This window comes from Nannobrachium achirus (genome assembly GCF_963921795.1).
Source record: "Nannobrachium achirus genome assembly, chromosome: 3".
Lineage (NCBI taxonomy): Eukaryota > Metazoa > Chordata > Actinopteri > Myctophiformes > Myctophidae > Nannobrachium > Nannobrachium achirus.
Window position 1 is genome coordinate 43,668,025 of NC_137812.1, and position 19,273 is coordinate 43,687,297.

Sequence of the window (19,273 nt, forward strand, 5' to 3'; positions counted from 1 at the left end):
CCAATCAGTTTTGTCAGATTGATCATTCTCATATCTTATGTGCTTGTGCTTTAAGGTGTGGCCATTGCTGAGCGTCTGGCCCCCTTCAAGGTCAAGAAGTTCATTTATACAGATGTGGCCCCCAGACCTGAACTGGCTAGTGTTATTAATGCAGAATATGGTAAGGAAGTCACTGGTCACTAGCTGGTCAGTTTGCTGCAGATTGCAGATAGAGACACTTACTGTACAAATTCAACAATAAAAAAATCATTATTTGAAATAATTCCAATGCGAACAGGCAACCCCTGTTCCTTTCGAGTTGATAACTTAATAAATCATGATTTATGTGTATGCAAAGGTACTGGGTTATTGCATAGTATTACAGTATTATACTGAACTGATGAAGACCTGTGAGATTTGAAACGTCGTCACAAATAGACTCGAAGTAAATCCTTTACCTGGAAAATGTTATGTCGACCTATCTCTCTTCATACTGTACAGAGTACCAAGTCTATATTAACCATATTAATGACCCGGGTGTCCCTGAAGTTTGGCAAATTCTCAAAAGCGTTCAATATTTTTTATTATAAAACACATCACTGTGTGATGGGTTGTGAGCTTGTAGATCGGCTGTTTTGGGGCTTATAGGGCTTACGCTTAAGTCTTTGGATTCTGGGTTATAGGGTCAATTTGTTGCGTCATTTCAACTGAATATTAATTTGTAAATGAGATAATATGATCCTCTACAGTGAGTCTCTTACTTGTTCTAGTCTCTATGGATGAACTGGCCAAGCAGTCAGACTTCCTGGCTGTGTGCTGTGCTCTCACACCAGAGACCAAAGAGATCTGCAACAAAGACCTCTTCTCTAAGATGAAGAACACGTCCATCTTCATCAACACCAGCAGGTGCACACACAGCATGCACACATGAATTAATTATAAAATAAATAAATGTAACCATGATGCAAAACTAAAGCCATCTTGCATTTTAAATGTACATACTGTAATTACCGATATGTTCCATTTGCCTTGTTGTCTACCAGAGGAGGTGTTGTGAACCAGGAAGACCTCTATGAAGCTCTGTCCACTGGACAGATTGCAGGAGCTGGATTAGATGTCACTGTTCCTGAGCCCCTGCCAACCAGCCACCCCCTCTTCACCCTCAAAAACTGTGGTGAGTATGCCAACCATGAATTCCCCAAAAGCTGCAGGGAAATTAAGTCAGATCTTTGACAACTTTAACTGTTTTAACCCACTATTAGCCAATCTACAATCTGCGTTTTGTTTTTTTTTGTTCTGGAACAAAAACAAAAAGTTTTTAAAATAAGGCTCAAGTGGTTAATATGAACTCGACTCAATTGTCACATCACACCTACAGGTTTACAGGTGTAAAAAAGTGGGTGAAAGTCTTTGTTAGATATATGGTCAGTGTGAAATATTAAGGGTGCATGGTTAAATATATATGGGATTAGGCAGTTAAATAGCAGCAGATGTAATAACAGATACTGTGTACATAAGGTGCATTGTTTAAGGAAAATATCTGTAAAATTAGACAGTTGAAAAGCAGCAGCAGAATAACAAATATACCGTACATAAGTGACAGCAGCAGTAGTTGGGTTGTTGTTACGTAATCTTCTTTGGATTTCTTTGTGGAATGCATTTGGTTCACCACCCTCCTACCCTCTCTCTTCCGTTTCTTTCTGCAGTGATCCTGCCCCATATTGCTAGTGCATCCTATACCACCCGCAATGCCATGTCCGCTCTGGCAGCTAATAACTTGCTGCTTGGCCTGAGAAGAGAGCCAATGATCAAAGGACTCCAACTGTAGGGGGAAATCAATGTCCTTCCAAGTACCCGACCAATATCCCTCCATCTTCTTTATACGTTTCCTTTAAATAAATGAATAGAAACCATTCTAATTTAGCTGTGTTTCCCTTTGACCTAGCATTTCAGAAAACTTTGTATTAACATGTCACGTACAGTGGACTTGCAACTGTGCATGCTTGAGACATTTTAGGAAGAAAAAAGACAAAACAAACTTCAATTATTGTTTTATTCAGTCTGTACAACTGAAATACTGTACAACCTTCATCAGAAAAGAAAAACACTGAATCTTCTTAGAACTACAGTTAGGTTACCGTCAAGAACCTAAAATTCTTCAATTTTGGCATATCAGTAAAAAGCCCAGCTTTTTAAGCTAATGGGCGTAAGGCAGTGACATTTCTCATCAATTTATATTTAGGCCTTATGTTAGTTAATAGGCTTATATGTAAAGCAGTAATATGTTAACATGTCAGACAGTGCACTTTTCACAGATTCACATAAAAACTGCTCACATTAACAGCTGTATAAGATAGCACCCAGGAAACTCTTTACAGGCCACGGTGTGAAACATGGGTGGTTCTGATATGATCCTTAGCAGAATTTCCTTAGCACATATTTTGTGCAACAGTATTTCAGTATTTCCTACTATTCCTACTTCCCTCACATTGGAGGGAAATCAGGAAGAGTTCACAGACACAGAACAAAGATGTCAGTTTCAACCATCAGGAGTTCTTAAAATACCATTCAAGCTAGAAATTGATATTCCTGTGTGACTTAAATATTACTGGTACTGTATACTGAACAATTACAAGTGGAACAAAGGAAACAGTTGGCCAGCTTGTTTTACAGCAACCACACAAGGTACAAGGTAATGTGGCAAAGGTAATTATGTCTCAAAGGAAACTGTCGTTTCCTAACACAGACAGACTAACAGACAAACAGTGTAAAGACTACAACAAGGTGCCAACTAGGAATGTAAGCAATAATGCGATTTTGAGTCGGTGACAGTGCAAGTGGCACACTACATCAAGAAATAAATTCTGCACAATACCATATAAAAGAACAGTAGTGGGATTTCTTACTTAATCCATATAGAAAGGTTTTACCGGTACCTACAGTAATGAAGGTACTCTTATTCTCAATCAGGCTGAGCCAGGGTTTCCAAACCTTGCTTGATGGATAATCTGTGACTTTTTACTGTAGTGGTGGATTCACAAGATCCGAAAAACGAAATAGTGTGGTCCCAAATCCTTTGCTACACAATACATTAACCCTGGTCCTCCTGGTAATCCAACACTTCAGAGGACAGTACTAGCCAGAAGAAGAAAAAACAAACAGACAGACAGACAGACAGATAAAACACATACACAAAAAATAACCATAAAACTGAAAATGTGTCACTTAATTCCATGAGATACCACAATTTACAAAACCAGTGGGAATGTATTGTCAGATTGAGAAACCGAACCTATCAAACGCTTATGCACAAATGTATTATATAACTGAAAATGAAAAAGGGTTGGTAGAATTGGACCATTGGAACACAATATGGTCAAGTGCTTTTGTCATGAATGAAACACCATTAGTATGACTGACATTTATAAAGCACTAAGTACCTTAAACATACAACATTTAGGTATGGGTCTTGCGGAGTTATTTTTTCTACTCAGAGAAAAACGCTAAAGCCATCAACATGTGCAGTACTATTTACATTTCTTAAGCAGCCTGCCACAACTGCTGTACCCCAAATTCTCTTAATTTGAACCAATACAGCCTCAGAATATACTGTAGGCCTTTTCATTGTCCTCTCTCACACACAATGTAAAAACCTATTTTTTAAACACAGAAACACTGAATACACAACAATCAGCTAGACCTTTTCCTAACAAACGCCTTTATATGGCACAGTTTTATTCGCAGAACGTTTTCAAGCAAGATCTCCAAGACACCGCTTCAAAGGTGAAGGTAGCCAACTGTCAGCCATGCTAGTTCCTCACTTATCTTCTTGGCCCAAAGTGACCGTACATGTTACTTCCAAAAGGTGCTCAGACTCAAAGGCAACTTCAGATGTCATACATCTCAAATAGATTTAAAATTAATTAACTTGAGTAAGAAGTCATCAACCTCCTACTTAAAATGTACTTTTATTTTCCACAGTGTCTTCCGTTATTAGCCAACACAGCGGAAGTGATACAACTGCCCCTTCTCCTTCCCTTAATACAAAGGAGACAAATAGACCTACTACTTTCCTTGTGTATCCCAGGTGTGGATTAAACACTTTTTAAACCATCTCTGTTCACAAATGTACATGTCAAGTATTTCTCTCCCCCTCAAAAGGAGCTTTAAAGTACCTCTAGCTTTGCCCTAATTTATTCCATGATCTAGGAGTATATACGTTTGATCCTCCAGAATTTGGGTAGAATCCAGAGGGAACATCTGATCAGAAACCAAATGCATGGTAACAAAAACATAACAAGCCAGTCACTAGAGGGAACACTCATTTTGTATCACTGACTATAGCGTCTCTGCATACAGTACTTCCTCAAGGAGCAATGCATGTCTTTACTTAGGCTCTGATTGGCGTTCTGCCTGTGACATCCCAGAATCTCCAAAAAAATCATGTTTTGGAGATATGTAGAGCACAATAAACTACCAGGACATTCACAAGTAAGCTTCAAAAATACATTAACCAAACAAAAACTTTTTGGGGGGGAATCAGAAATAAGCTTAGATTATTGGCAATGATACTTCAAGAGGCTGTATACCTTATTAGTGGTAAGCATCAACTAGGCGATAAGCAGTCTAGGCACCCTTGTGACTGTGACAATTAGCCTGACTAACTCCATTCCATATCATATAAGGCAGGGGTCTTCAATGTTTTCAGGCCAAGGACCCCTTAGTTGAGAGAGAGAGAGATGAAGCAGGGACCACCACAACCTTTTCATAGATTCCATATAGTTTCATTGTTTGACAGCACAACCGTCAGTGTATTTTGGATTCATGTCAATTTGTGTTTTCAGATATTTAACCACTTGAACCGTCAATACTTAATAAACTTGACCTTTCACTCTGTACTTAGTCTGCTCTTTTTCCCCTCTACACCAAAGCTCTTTGCCAAAAATAGCCGATCTACAAGCTCACAACGCCTCGCAACAGATCTGCTATTTTTGGCTAATGTTCTCAGAATATGGACGCTAGGGTTCAAATAAAAAAGGAGAAAAAAGTTTATATCACTCAAAGATTTGGAGGACCCCCTGTAGTAACTCTGAGGACCCCCTAGGGATCCCAGACCCCCTGTTGAAGACCCCTGATATAAGGGTTCAGTGAGTTGATTGTCCACTGACATGGTCCCTCTCGTATAGCAGGGTGTTGGGCATGTTGCTGTTCTGCCAGCGCAAGCAGGTGGTCTTGGAGTGCTTGTACAGATGGGAGGACTGGCTGAAGCGCTTGCCACACTTCAGGCAGGCGTAAGGCTTCTCTCCCGTGTGGACGCGGATGTGCTTCTTGCAGTCTGTGAGGGTGAGGAACGTTTTGCAGCAGATTTTACAGGCATATTTACGGGCTCCCTCGACCACCAGGACGTTGTGCTCCAACAGAGCCTTCTTGCACTTGGACAGCACGTCTGCCGAGGCTCTCGTCAGGTGAGGTGGGAGGGAGGTGGGCCTGCCGGCGTTCATCTCATAACCTCCGTTCTCGTTGAGAAGCAACGGGCCGCCGAGGTTTGATGATGACGACGACGCAGCGTCCTGGAGAACGGCGCCTCTGCCTCCTCCGATGCCAGCGGACATTTTTGGAGCGATGCGTCGATAGCCCGGGTACCCCAGAGAGGGAGCAGAAGCTCCTGCGCCCCCTCGTGAGGCTCGCGCCAGGGAATGCAGCCCCAGGCCGGAGTGTTCAAAGTCCAGACCAAAGGGGTCCACCCCTCCCCCACCTCCTGCTCCAACTCTGCCTCCTGGGCTTCCTAGTCCGTCATGTAACGGCCGTAAGAAGAGTGATTCGGGCTGCAGGCTGTCTCCAAAGCCACCGTGACTCTCACTGCCGAGCGAACCGTGGCGCAGCAGAGAGCCAGAGGCCGATGTCCCGGACGTTTCCTGTTCAAGCAGGAAGTGATGTGCCATAGTGTCGCTGGTCGTCGTGTTAGGGAGGTCATCGTCCCCGGCCCCACCACCACCTCCGAACCCCTTGGCACTAAGGAAGCTAGAAATGTTAAACCCAGACTTGCCACTTAGTCCGTTGCTGCATCCGAATCCTCCTCCACCCACACCGCCACCTCCACCCCCTCCAGCCCGGGAGCTGACCCCCTGGCTTGCTTTCAGCAGGAGCTGGGAGCCAGGCTGGAGCAGGGCATCAGAGTTGGATTGGGGGTCAGAAGTAAAGCTGCGGTCGCTACTCTCTGGGCTCAACTCCACCTTCTCCTCCTCTTCCTGGACGCCGGCCTCCGCGTGGTCGCTGCCCTCCGCCTGGGACGTCACATCGCTGGTCTCATCAACAGGCTCCGGGGAGCTCAGCGGCTCCCGTTTCACCACCACCTAAAAGCAATGCGCATTTTAGAAACTTGACAAAGACGGGATTTGATTGTATGCATTAGATCAGGGGTCGTCAACGTTTTCAGGCCAAGGAGGACCCCTTAGCTGAGAGAGAGATGAAGCAGGGACCCCCAGATTCCATATAGTTTCATCGTTTGACAACACAATCATCAGTGTATTTTGGATTCATGTCAATTTGTGTTATCAGATATGTAACCACTTGAACCGTCAATACTTTGTGTGCTCTTTTTTCCCCTCTACACCAAACCTCTTTGCCGAAAATAGCCGATCTACAAGCTCACAACGAGCTTGAGCTTAGATCGGCTATTTTGTGGACTAGCCGGAAATTTCTATTATTGTATTATGATCTGAGACATAATATTATGATTATGAGCATCAGCGCACCCCCCGTCGTTCTTGGATGGCACCGTTCTTTTTTTCTTTCGATCTCCCATTGTTTACTCACCACCAGCGAATGTGTCTCGATCCGCATTGGCATAGTGGGGATTTTGGCCGAGTCATCTTCCCCCCCATGCGCTTCGCGTGCACGATCCGTGCACATCGAGATAAGCGAATGTAATCCACTCCGTATGAAGCGCCCATGTCAACTTTTATCTGATCAAAAACATCACGGACAGATGCTATGCCTCCTACAATGAAAGGATTTTGACTATAGAGAACGAAAAGCTACCAGAAGCACTTCCGGTTCAAAGGGTTGAGAGAATGATCCTTTTAGATCAGTCGAAGAAGAGACGGAGAAGAGCTGCCGATTGTTTATTTTATTTTATATCATTATCATTTATTTCGTTTTTAATGACCTAGTACGGAAAATTCCGGTCGGCTAATTTGAGTACAGATGAAGTACGGTTTAATCCGGTTTTAATATTAAGTGGCTCCCCGTTAATATAAAAAAGGAGAAAAAAAGTTTCTATCACACAAAGATTTGAAGGACCCCCTGTCGTAACTCTGAGGACCCCCTAGGGGTCCCGGACCCCCTGTCGAAGACCCCTGCATTAGATGACTTTATATTTTCGATCATTTAGCACATTTTACTCCCTGAATCCCTCCCTGAATCAGGCTTCTCACCTTCTGTTCCTGTAACTCCTCCTCTGTCCCCGACTTCATCTTCCCACCCCCTCCGTTGTCTTGGTGATCCCCTTCCTCCATGTACTCCTCCTTGCCCACTCCTCCCCCCTGCATCATCCCCGACTCCCCCCCTCCACAGTGTCCACTGTCTGATTGGCTGGGCATCTGAGCGTCGTCCTGGGACACCCCCACTAGTCCAGCGATGGCAGCCGTGTCCAGTTTGGATTCATCCCCCATTCTGTGAGAGTCTGGGGAAAGCAGCGCTACTTCCTCCCTTTCTCTGTTACCCCCTCCCTCTCCCACCAACACCCCTGGAGGGGCAGAGGGGCGAGGCCTCTGCCGGGGTCTATCCTCCGACAGACCCATGGCGAGGGAGGGCTTGCGCTTGTGGAAGCGCCGGATGGGGAACGAAGCTCTCTGTTCGACCGCCCCGTTGCCCACGCCATCCTCCTCGAGACCCCCCAGAGCGGAGTTCACCAGGCTCAGCCCCAGCTGCTGCAGCAGGAAGGAGCGCTGCAGCCTGGACGTGGCACTGTTCGCTGCCAGGTTCGCATTAGCGGCTAGGTTCGCGTTCGCCGCCAACTCCGCTGCCTGTTGCTGCTGCTGCCTGTGTCTCTGTTGGTCCTGTTGGGTGTGGTGGAGGGCGGGTCTGTCGGTGGACTGTGACACGGGCAGGGTGCGGTTGGTAAGGTAGTGTTTGCAGGCCTTCACGACGTTGTTAAGATGCAGATGGGATGCTGCGAGGAGTACGTCCATTACGTTGCTCTCCCCTAGCATTAAGGTTGAGGTATACATCATGTCCACCAGGGCAGCAAAAGCCTCTGCCGTCACCACCTGGAAGACCACAAATGTAAATGTGATATGCAAACTGCAGTGCATCATTTTAACCATAATAGGTGAACGTTTAGCAAAAATGGAAGAATATTCTGCGAAAATAGGTGAACATTCTGTAAATGTAAAGAATAGCAGATCTACAAACTCACAACATTGTTGCACTGCGATGGGTTGTTTCGCTAAATTGACATACAATAAAGTAGGATTTAACCAAACAACACACTGGCCCTAGGCATACACATACTGTACACCAGGGGTCCTCAATAGGCGGACCGCGGTCCATGTCCGGACCGCGAGGCACCGCCGACCGGACCCAGGACGAATTATAGTAAAAAAGAAAAAAAGAAAAAGTGGAAAAACATCTCCACGTTTTTGTTTCCACTTCTCGTATTCATTCACTTTCATTGCATGCGCTGAGTGTGTGTGAGAGAGAGAGAGAGAGAGAGAGAGAGAGAGAGAGAGAGAGAGAGAGAGACAACGACGCGGTGATTGGCTGATGCCTGGCAACAAAGTATTATGGGCTGTCATGTCTTTGACAACGATGCGCTGATAGGCTGTTGCTACAGACCGCGGATGTTTTCGGAGCAGCAGCAACAGCAGCAGCCACCAACAATGCAACTAGTTATAAATCAGTGGGGTTTCATTCACGCTAAACATCATCAACGTGAATACGTTTGCAGGATTGTAATCTTATCTCCAGAGTTTGTCGCGACGTGCCACGGCCCGACGGCCCGTGACGGCTGCCTCTCTTTCTGCATGGATGTTGTTCTCCCATGGTTCTCCCCACCGGGGGAAATGGATGTGCTGTGTGGCAGGCTGGCAGCGCGCCGCATCCAGTTGGGGTTACCGTGCGGCACTTAACGTGCATCGATACCACGATGCGACGCTGCGCAGCCGTCCGCGTTCAGTGTGTGCTGTGCTCCCCTGTCTCTGACGCGTGACACCTTGTTTTCATATCGATATTCACGTTGCGACACAAGCATAAATTATTCGAAGATTATCCCAGTTTGTTAAAAGAAACCAGAGCACTAGCGCAAAATATCTCTGCTCCATTGAACATTCTGTTCTCCCTGCTTTAATGGGTTGTTTCTCTTCAATCAAGTAATGCCCCCAAATGATTTTGGAGGAGTCCCCAGCCCAGATGACAGTGAAGTCATAATTTAAGGACCCTTTTAATAAAGAAAGAAACGGGAAAAGACCATTACTGCATGAAGCCTGGTGGGCGAGGTTATTACTGTATCAACAAACTACTACTAAAAAAAAAAAAACAACACATCAGCCATTGTAAAAAAAAAAATAAATAAGAAAGGGATCCCTAATTATGTAAGATGAACAATAATGAGGGCAAGTGGTCATGACCTGAGGGCAAGTAGAACATGACCTGTACTTTCCAGACGGACAAGTGCCTCTGAGACCATGGTGTCAACCCCTGGTTGGTACTTTTTTGTATCTTAGCCTACTATTTAAGATTGACCGACAATAAAAATAAGCGAATATAAATATATTTTATATATATATATATATATATATATATATATATATATATATATATATATATATATATATATTAATTGTTTTATTTTTTCCCCGGACCTGGGCCTGTTTCAAAAAAATATTTGTGGACCTTCAAGATTTGTATTTGAGGACCCCTGCTGTACACCAACAATTAGTCGCTTTGAATACTGCAATCACTTATATTAACAACAATACTGTCATCTTACTGTGTCCCTTTTCACAATTTTAGGTAAAGCAAATCAAAAAATCTCCAATGGCCCAAACAGGGGCGGCAGGTTTAAAGTGGTTAAAATCAGAACACATCGGCTGCATTATACTGATGTTGCCTAATAGTGGCAGATATACCGGCCAAAACAATATACGCTTTTGATCCTCACCTCGCTGTCCAGTTGAATCATGTTCATGCTAGAGTCTCCCTCGGCAACAGTGAAGAGGGCTCTGAAGTGGGTGCTGCAGGCCGCCAGCACCGAACGGTGAGCTTTGAAGTGGCGGCTGCCCACCACAATGACACAGTCACACAGCTGACCGTGGACACGCTGGTAGTTCAACTGCTGAAAGAGCTGCTCAAAGTGCCCTGGGAAGTCCATGGTCCTAAAGAGAGGGGCAGAGAGAAGGGACAAATGGAGCGGTTCAGCAAACAAAACAAAATGTTGTGTGAGGAATTCAAAATGAAGAAGTGGGATAATTCTATTCCAAGTAGGGCTGTCACAAATTATTACATAATCGTCTAATCGTGATTATTTGACATTATCGCAATTATTTTGTCATAATCGTCATAATCGTGAATGTTGAAAATGTTTTAAGTAGTAAGTTGTCAAATATGTCAGTAATGTATTTGTGTATATTAGGTTATGTGTCATATCTACGATATGCAACTTCAAAGCCTAAAAGCCAAACAGAAATGTAATTATCAACGACAAAAACACAATTAAATCGTTAATCGCCAATTATTTGAGTGACAATTAATCGTCATGTAAAATGTCATATCGTGACAGCCCTAATTCAAAGTGATTGACATGTCTTTGTTGCATCAACATTTTAGAGTTAATAGAATCTAAAGTTGTTTAGATTAGATGAACAAAAAAGCCAGCCCAAACCAATGCAACTCCTTGCAACTGCAACTATTCTACTTGCAACTCTTTGCAACCATTATCCCCAAATGGCACTGATCTGCAACTGGTCAGTCCAGACCAACTGGTTGCGATTTGGGACTAGCAACTTGCAACCAGTTGGTCCAGTCCTCACTCCACACCGGGCTTTACAGTCATGGATCATGAATTATGGTGACAATGATGATGGTATTATGATTAGTTAACGTGGAGCCATAACTACTAAGTAGTAACCTAAGAAGGCATAACCTATCTAGCCAGTGTAGAACGTCTTTGTTCAAAACAACAACAAAACACAAAATGATGCATGCAATTTTATGGATGACGACCCACTGAAGTGACCTGGCTGCAATGCAACAACAACGTTAGCTAACATACATGTCAATTGACAATGACATGCAGCGGTATTACTTGGCAAAGACAGCACATAAATAATATGCTATTTACCTCATGTAAAATGAAAGTGGCAGTAATTATAACGTGATTACCTCGAATGTCCAAACCAGGTCTTGTTGGAGCAGTGCAGGCCCTGTGCTGTGCTGTCCAGTGTTCTGTCCCCCCGGCCACCCAGGCTAACAAAGCTAACTAATTGGTAGCCAGCAAGCTATCGTGTAAAGTAAACGTTATCTAAGTTATGACTTCATAACAGTCAAACGCGGCCACGCGGATTAACGTCAAAGATGTCCATCTCAACAGTAACCCGATCAAACCCGACCAGGGTGATGATCATCGTGTCCGATAAGGGAGTCCGTCCGCCGCGATGCAAGGAACCACTGGTTCATGATGCAGCACTGTGATGTCCTGGTGGCTCTGCTGGAAACACACCGGGGGCGGAGACAGCGTGGAGGAAAGCTGGAGCTTTCACCTCTGGTGGGAAAAAGTACTCAAATGACGATTTAAAGTAAAGTAAAAGTATCACTGCAATTCAAAATGTACTTGAGTAAAAGTATGAAAGTGTTGGCATCAACATTTATAATAAGGTATTGGTACCAAAAGTAAAAGTAGCCTACGCATTATACAGCATGTGCTGTCCCGTTTCAGTGATTTCACGTTTTCAAATTTATGACAATCTTTTGAAAATAGCAGATCTACAAGCTCACAATGCGTTGCGAAGCATCATTTGTGAGCTTTATAGATCGGCTATTTTCAAATTATCGAAATGTAGGGTTAGTCTATATTTTGTAAAAAATAATCAATTAACAAAGTAACTAGTAACTAAAGTTGTCAAATAACTGTAGTGGAGTAAAAGTACAATACTTGGATCCGACATAGTGGAGACTGGAGTAGTAGTAGTAGAAGTAAAAGTATTGGAAATTGGAAATACTCCAGTAAAGTACAAATACCTCAAAATTGTAAGTGCAGTACTTTACACCACTGTCTGTTCAATGTCCATCTATTAGCCACGGTAGTTTTACAGTTTACAGTTTACACTGCTTTCTCTGTTGTATTTTCCCCCCAAAGGTTTGCTCACCCAGACTGTTTTTACAACCAGACTCACAAGGTGGCGCTGTAGCCTTTGTCCATGACCCCCGCTGAGGTGAAAAATTGTAATACCACTCCTCACCTCGCGGTGTCACTGCTGCAGCCAGTCCCGAGCCGAGTTGGACCAAAGACGTCACACCAACAGCTGTGACCTATTGAATTATGTGACGACAGAGGCTCCAGAAACGATTCCCCATTTCTACGGATGGGTCACAGATGTTGGCGCAACACCGACCAGAGCCACTCTTGAAACTTGAAAGCAGTCATGGCTGCTACTTGTACAATGGTGTGTTGTGATGTGGATAAAGAAACAGACAAAGCGGTTATAGGTAAATATTACACATTTGTCAATTCTGAGAGTCAATCACAAGTACGTGTATTTGATATCATATCATGATAAATGGAAGTCGGTTCGTTCATAGGATGTTTCTTCTGTAGAGTTGCAGTAATGCACACGTGGGTAGGCGAGGTTAGTAGACAGACTACCCTGTCCCTGTAGTTTGCTGTCTTATTATGTTATGCTTAAATGCTTGGAATTGTTACTCAACAAATTAAAGGTAGGGTAAGTGAGTCTAGCAAGACTAGAGTCTAGCAATGAGTTTGTTCAGTAACATGAGTCTCTTTCTCTCTTTGGTAAACAGAAAACACATTTTCAGGTTGAGATACCAATTTTATCCTATCAGGATATAGAACTCACATAGGACATAGGATAAACAATTAGAAATTATGACAAATGTGCAATGCACCTGAAAATGTATTTTATGTTCTTTATATCAATGATAACTATCAGACAGAATATAGTGATTTAACCTTTAAAAGTTACAATAGATCATAATGTGGTAATATATTTATTACTGGAAAATGCAAGTTTCTATTCTCAAAACTAATGAGGATAACTATTTTGTCAATTGTTTTATGATTTAAGTATATCATGTAGAAATGGTTGATACTCCCATACATTGCTGATGTGATTATCATACATGTATTCCGCAGCCACATAACACACATGCATTTTCATGGAAGGGTTCATCTTGGTGGTATTCTAACTAGTAGCGCTGCATTGTTAGGTTACTGAAGCCTCTAGTCTACAGGGTCCCCAGTCATGACATTCCTGGAATCAATTGGAAAGTTCTGACAGAAAACCTTTATAGCAGTAAATTATCCACTGTTCCACGATATTCACGTGGACATTGCCGCATTCACAGCAGCACAAAGTAGCCCACATGTAAATCTTTACATTAAAATTCTCCAGCTAGCAACAAACGCACCCCAACATGTGTCCCATATACGGTATAATTACGTATGTATGGAATATCAGCCATTCTACAAGGGCTCTGTTCGGTATTAATGACAACTTGTTCTTTTAAATTAAAAGTTCAGTTTTCCAACGGAAACCTGGAAAATGCAGACCACCTGGATTTCACCTATTATAAGAACACCGATGATCAAAACCCCAGGAAAAAGAGCAGACGCATGCTGGTGAGAAATGCACAAAATTCATGTCCGTCTTGAAGCTCAGCAGCATTGCCTTTATTCAATGTTATTCTTATTAATGTATGAGAGGTTTTACTCATTTATGTATTACTATTCCTGTATTTCTGTTTATACATATCTTATACACTCTAGGTTGCCGAATCAGACAGACTATCATATGTTGGAAATAACTTTGGAGCCGGTTCCTTGAAATGCAACAATCTTTGCAAGTAAGTGCATTTTGTTTAATTAATAGAGTATTTTCTTTTGAAACAAACCAACTTGTTTAACATAACCTCTTGGATCACAACATTCATTCTCAATTCTGCTGTGTGGTTGTTAAGGTTTGTATTAAACACATTTTCACAGGTATTACGTAGGGGTGCTAAACAAAGAGACCATGCATATGGAGGTGCACACTGCTCAGCTCTTCAATATGCAACCTGTAATACCAGGTAAATACCACCAACAGAGATTGCCCACACCACAGTCCATGACAGCACACAACAAGGCTGCATTCAAAATGTCCATGCATTATTTGTACAGCTAATAACTCTTTGTTCAATCAGATAATGGCTATGTTGCATTACAATTTCTTTAGGTTGTGTTATTGTTCAATTCATTGTTGGGTTTCGTTCCAGGGGAGACAACAGAGACTGACACGTCTCAGACAAACAGTCAGAGCTTCAGAGAGAAGGTGCATTGATTTTTTTATTTTCCCATGATAGATATTCATTTTGGCCTATTCAGCACCTACCTACTCAGGCGTTACGTGAGTTAGGAATAGTGTAATAAGTGGCGAATGTGTAGTTCCTAAGGACGTCACGATTAGGACATTTTACACAACGATTAATCACTCAAATAATTGCGATTAACGATTTAATTGTGTTTTTGTCGTTGACAATTACATTTCTGTTTGGCATGTATAGGCTTTGAATCTGCACATGGTAGATAAGACACATAACCTAAATATACAAAGAAATTACTGACATATTTGAGAACTTTATACTTAAAAAAGAACATTGATAGTGGAAATAGCCGATCTACAAGCTCACAACGCGTCGCGATGCGACGCGTTGTGAGCTTGTAGATCTGCTATTTCCACTATGGCTATTTCCACTATGTTTTAAATGTTTGAACAATACAGTATATAACATTTTTTCAACATGTAAACGATTATGACGATTATCACCAGATAATTGCGATTATGTCAAATAATTGTATAATTGTGACAGCCCTAATAGTTCCTTGTCATCTATGAATCTGCTGTGTGCTCTTCTTCCTCAGGTGGACTCTCTGATCGAGGCCTTTGGCACCAGCAAGCAGAAACGAGCACTGAGCTCCCGCAGAATGAATCAGGTGGGCAGTGACACCCTGCAGCAGTCAGTGGCCAAGGCTGCCAGCAGTGTCATTGACCAGAAGGGCTTGGAAGGTAATATGGTCATAATATTCACATTACAGTAGCTCTTCTGAAACGGTTGCTCATAGGGATGTCACCGAATAATCGATTTTCGAATAATCGATCGATTAATCAATAATCGATTTTAATATTTCATAATCGAAAATCGAAAAAATATTAATATATATATTTTTTTTAGTTTTTCTTTTTTTTTTAATACTATTTTTTGGCTTAGTTAGTTAGTTTCAACCAAAATATAGGCTAATAATAGTATTAATGATAATAGTAAATGGCCATTGATTTATTATTCACACCAGCACCAACTGTAAACTGTGTAGACTGTAGAGTGAAGGAGCAGAGCAGAGTGGCAGCTGACTAGCCTGGCGGAGCCAGACGTTATTATCTGTGTTCATTCCTTCCACAGTATAACGTCTGGACTTCCGTTGATTGGCAGCGAGTATACCGATTATTCTGTGATTTGGGCCAATCAGTGACTGCTTCCGCACTATGCTTCCGCACAACAAACGTAGTCTTCCTGACAACAAGTGAAAAGATTTCCCTGATTGGTCCATGTGTAGACGGTGACGTAGATGCATGCTGCAGGCTGCAGCATTTTCAAAACAACAATGGCTGCCCTCGCGATGCAAAAAGTGTAACAGTTAACGCTCTAACCATAAAACAACCAATAAGTGCAGTTATTTCAGAGTTGGAATCAATTACAACAATTAAAAAGCAACACGGAGGATGCGCTAGTGGAGTTTATCGGCCGAAAAGACGTGTTTGTTTGCCGTTCTTCCGACTGGCTGAGAGATGTTCTGCTACGCTGATTGGTTAGAGGAGTCTGTCTGTCAAGGCAAGTACACCCGCCCACTTTTCAAGCTGCCAATAGGCCAAAAGTCCAGACGTTATACTGTGGAAGGAATGAACACAGATAATAACGTCTGGCTCCGCCAGGCTAGCAGCTGACTGCTACACACTCCCCTCCCCCCTGTCTCAGACACAGGTGTGATTGATTCAGGCTTGATTGTTTGGTACTTGGTAGCCATCATCAAAGAAAAGGGAAAACAGCATTCTCTGTATCGTAAGCATCACAGAATCTGTTCTTGAGAGATTACACTGACACACTAAAAAGAAAGATGAAGAGTAGTAGTTAGGCTACCAATTACCTGAAGAGCCATGTTGTACATATGTAAATGTGCATTGAAATCCAGTAAAAAAAAAAAAACGAAAAACAGAAGAAAGAAAAACGTTTTTTCTTTTATTAAAAAATCATAATAATTAATAATCGATTATTGCTATAGAATAATCGATTTTGATAAAGGTCCATTTTTGACATCCCTTGTTGAGGAATTAAGTTACTTTTCAAATGTAAAGTATTACAGACTCATTCATTAACACTGTGACTGAAAGGTAATATTTACTCTTCTGCTGCTCTGTTCCATTTACTCATTTTTTATGAATCCTCCATGTTCCTCCTTAATCCCTTTGCATTCTTCCTTCTCCTTGACATTCAGCCCTGCAGCAGGAGGTCGCACAGACCGAGTCCCAGGAAGATGTCGCTAGTCTGTACCTTCCTCCATGCCACAGAGATGCAGATAAACCAGAGAATGTCTACCTGTTTGATGAGCGTATCTTTTTGTGTGTGTGTATGTGCGCGCGTGCACGTGCAAGCTTGTGTGGGTCAACAATTGGACAACTCAAGCCATCCTTTTTGTGTCTATATCCTTATCCTAGTCCACAGTTCTTACTCCAGTTGAATATGGTGCTTTGGAAGAGGCAGCTTCCAAGATTGCATCACCTAGCCCAGAGGAGCTGCAGAAGATGAGACAGGCAGGGTAGGAAACACATGAACGTTTACTGACACCCTTAAGGCACGGTCACATGTCGGAAATGCAGTATCCAACGTATGTTGAGGCATTGAACGCCTCAAATACTCATGTCTTCAGGATTGTGGGCAGTGGCCATTTGCTGTTGTGTTTTTTATTTCAATGTGACCATGCCTTAGGCTGGTTTTGTAGGTGGTTTTAAAGTTTTTACAGCAGACTAAAAATGTGGGTTCTGTCTGGGCACCAGTGTGCATAGATGGTAGTCAACAGTTTTGTCAATGCACATTGACCCATCTGACCTAACACCCATTATTCATTTGATTACCTCCACTTGTGTTGCTACATCCTCACCATGTACTATAAGGTCAGTTTGTTGTGTTCATCCTGCTGACGTTTCTTACCTGAACTGAACTCCAAAATCAGTTTAGGTTTCATCCCCCTTGAACCACCTAAGCCCTATACTACTTTGTTGTTCACATTAGGAATAGCAAAAACTATTCCATACATGTTTGCATGCTTACAATATAGACATAAAGTTGAAAGTGCTTAATGGTTTGTTCTTGTCCCAGGAGTTTGTGTGTGGCGAGGCAGTTGGAGCTTTTGCCTCGTGAGGGTGAAGCCAGAGAGAGAGGTGCACGTTGTGCCTATTATCTCAATATGCTGCTCAAATTGACTCGAGAACACCACATCACTCGCAAGTGTGAGTAGCTCTGAAAAATACATGTTTGGAATTTTTATCTATACTACCTTTGTCACTCAGATTTCAACCTTTCTTTATTTTTAACAGTCGGACAGGAGGATGGCTGCCCTCGCATCATCCAGAACAAACTGTTGACTACGTTCACTGTGGAAACATTTAGACATGGCAGGTATGGTTGGATGTAAACGTGTGACACGTGTAGAATTAGAACTTTACTGTTGCAAATCTTTAATTGGTTCTTCATCAAATACCAGTTTGTCTGGCTTGGCTTGAAATCTGGGCCTGTTGAAATGATACTTCCTTGCATAGTAAAACAGATCACTGCCTGTTTATCTCTTTAACATGTTTTTGGAATGTGTGTTACTCAGGGTCCATAACGTGATCTCAGCAACTATGCGACTGAAAGTGGCAGCCTATTGTATGGCTCTGCTGCTGCATATGGGTCACATGACTGTGAACCTCACATTGCTCCATCGTGACCTGCAGGTGACTGAGGCGAAGTGAGTAAAAAAAAAGACTACGTCCTATATCCGCAATCGGACTGTTAGATTTTGAGATATCTGTGCGAGTGTACATTTTGGCCTAATGGTAGTGCATAGGAATGACTATGGCATCATCAAACGAAGTATGTTTCATTGTCTGGGGTACATGAAGGTTCAGCAAATTACAGGACAATCCATCCAGTTGCTTTCGTGTTTGGGACTGTAATGTTTGACAGACTGACATTGCATTGGTTCTATTTTCCTATGAAATCCTGTCACACACAGTCATAAGGTAATAAAACAAGACGTTGCCACTGTAACTGATGTTTTCTCTTTTAGGATAATGGATCTGGCCAAGTTAATGGGACTGACCGTGAGGAAGCCTGCCCGGGGAAAGACGGCTGAGACGGAGCTGACAGATGAGCACAAACATGCGTCCCTTGTTCTTCCCCTGGTCAAATATGAACCGCTTATTGACAGGAGGAAACGCAAGAAAATGCGTTAGAGATGGAGAGTGAAAATATATTGACAGTGATAAGTATGCAGCATGTGCATTGTTAAGTGTCATTCCCACCAGGCACGATAAAGATATTGTTTTAAAAATTGTTCTCAACTCAAGAGTGGATGGTAGTGTCCACAGTCCACACCACAACGATAACGCAGACATAATTGATGTGAACGCCGACATATTGTTGTACAGTAGTTATCTTTATCGTGCCTGATGGGAATGGTGCTTTAGTCTGGGAAAGTCAGCAGTTAAGGTGGTGTGTGTGTGTACTGTACATACAAGATGCAATTAAATAGATTTTTCAGCTTCCACATCTGTTCCAGAAATAGAAACCAAGATAAACATTTTGTAACAATTCTTGTGTTGTGAAGAAAGGACCCTATGGTAAATGTCTCCAACGTGTACAAATTCATGTTTTATCATACTTCATAAGTTTAAATTCCATTGTCAAATGTGTGGCCCCTCACTCACTTTATAGGAGGAAAAAACAATCGTTAATATTGTAACTAAACCATTAAGCCTCAACAGTG

The 19,273-nt window shown here is 42.4% G+C and overlaps 3 protein-coding genes across 3 annotated transcripts in view; 2 read left to right on the forward strand and 1 right to left on the reverse strand.

The window, feature by feature from the left end:
* grhprb (glyoxylate reductase/hydroxypyruvate reductase b) overlaps positions 1-1,898 on the forward strand; it is a 4,064-nt gene extending 2,166 nt beyond the window's left edge. The window contains exons 6-9 of the mRNA XM_080722233.1: positions 56-160; positions 750-885; positions 1,023-1,153; positions 1,686-1,898. Of these exons, the coding sequence (XP_080578359.1) occupies positions 56-160; positions 750-885; positions 1,023-1,153; positions 1,686-1,807 (494 nt within the window). The 3' untranslated portion in view covers positions 1,808-1,898. The remainder of the gene's footprint in view (positions 1-55; positions 161-749; positions 886-1,022; positions 1,154-1,685) is intronic.
* Positions 1,899-5,003: 3,105 nt separating this feature from the next.
* zbtb5 (zinc finger and BTB domain containing 5) lies at positions 5,004-11,636 on the reverse strand. Its single transcript, XM_080722231.1, has 4 exons — positions 11,362-11,636; positions 10,142-10,355; positions 7,416-8,249; positions 5,004-6,332 (listed from the first exon to the last, which is right to left on the reverse strand). Exons 2-4 carry the CDS (start codon positions 10,349-10,351, stop codon positions 5,124-5,126), a joined length of 2,253 nt encoding a protein of 750 aa, XP_080578357.1. The 5' UTR covers positions 10,352-10,355; positions 11,362-11,636; the 3' UTR covers positions 5,004-5,123.
* Positions 11,637-12,614: 978 nt separating this feature from the next.
* polr1e (RNA polymerase I subunit E) lies at positions 12,615-19,249 on the forward strand. The gene is made up of 12 exons (XM_080721708.1): positions 12,615-12,684; positions 13,731-13,834; positions 13,982-14,058; positions 14,198-14,283; positions 14,470-14,525; positions 15,116-15,260; positions 16,742-16,855; positions 16,969-17,062; positions 17,623-17,753; positions 17,841-17,922; positions 18,122-18,253; positions 18,575-19,249. Exons 1-12 carry the CDS (start codon positions 12,621-12,623, stop codon positions 18,738-18,740), a joined length of 1,251 nt encoding a protein of 416 aa, XP_080577834.1. The 5' UTR covers positions 12,615-12,620; the 3' UTR covers positions 18,741-19,249.
* The last annotated feature ends 24 nt before the right edge of the window (positions 19,250-19,273 follow it).

Excerpts from the sequence above, each read along its gene's own strand:
- zbtb5 (XM_080722231.1), bottom strand. The coding sequence starts at position 10,351 with ATGGACTTCCCAGGGCACTTTGAGCAGCTCTTTCAGCAGTTGAACTAC. Across the intron at positions 8,250-10,141 it reads TGATTCAACTGGACAGCGAG|GTGGTGACGGCAGAGGCTTT; the intron begins GTGAGGATCAAA and ends GTGGTCTTCCAG. Across the intron at positions 6,333-7,415 it reads AGGAGTTACAGGAACAGAAG|GTGGTGGTGAAACGGGAGCC; the intron begins GTGAGAAGCCTG and ends CATTGCTTTTAG.
- polr1e (XM_080721708.1), top strand. The coding sequence starts at position 12,621 with ATGGCTGCTACTTGTACAATGGTGTGTTGTGATGTGGATAAAGAAACA. Across the intron at positions 13,835-13,981 it reads AAAAGAGCAGACGCATGCTG|GTTGCCGAATCAGACAGACT; the intron begins GTGAGAAATGCA and ends TATACACTCTAG. Across the intron at positions 17,063-17,622 it reads CAGAAGATGAGACAGGCAGG|GAGTTTGTGTGTGGCGAGGC; the intron begins GTAGGAAACACA and ends TTCTTGTCCCAG.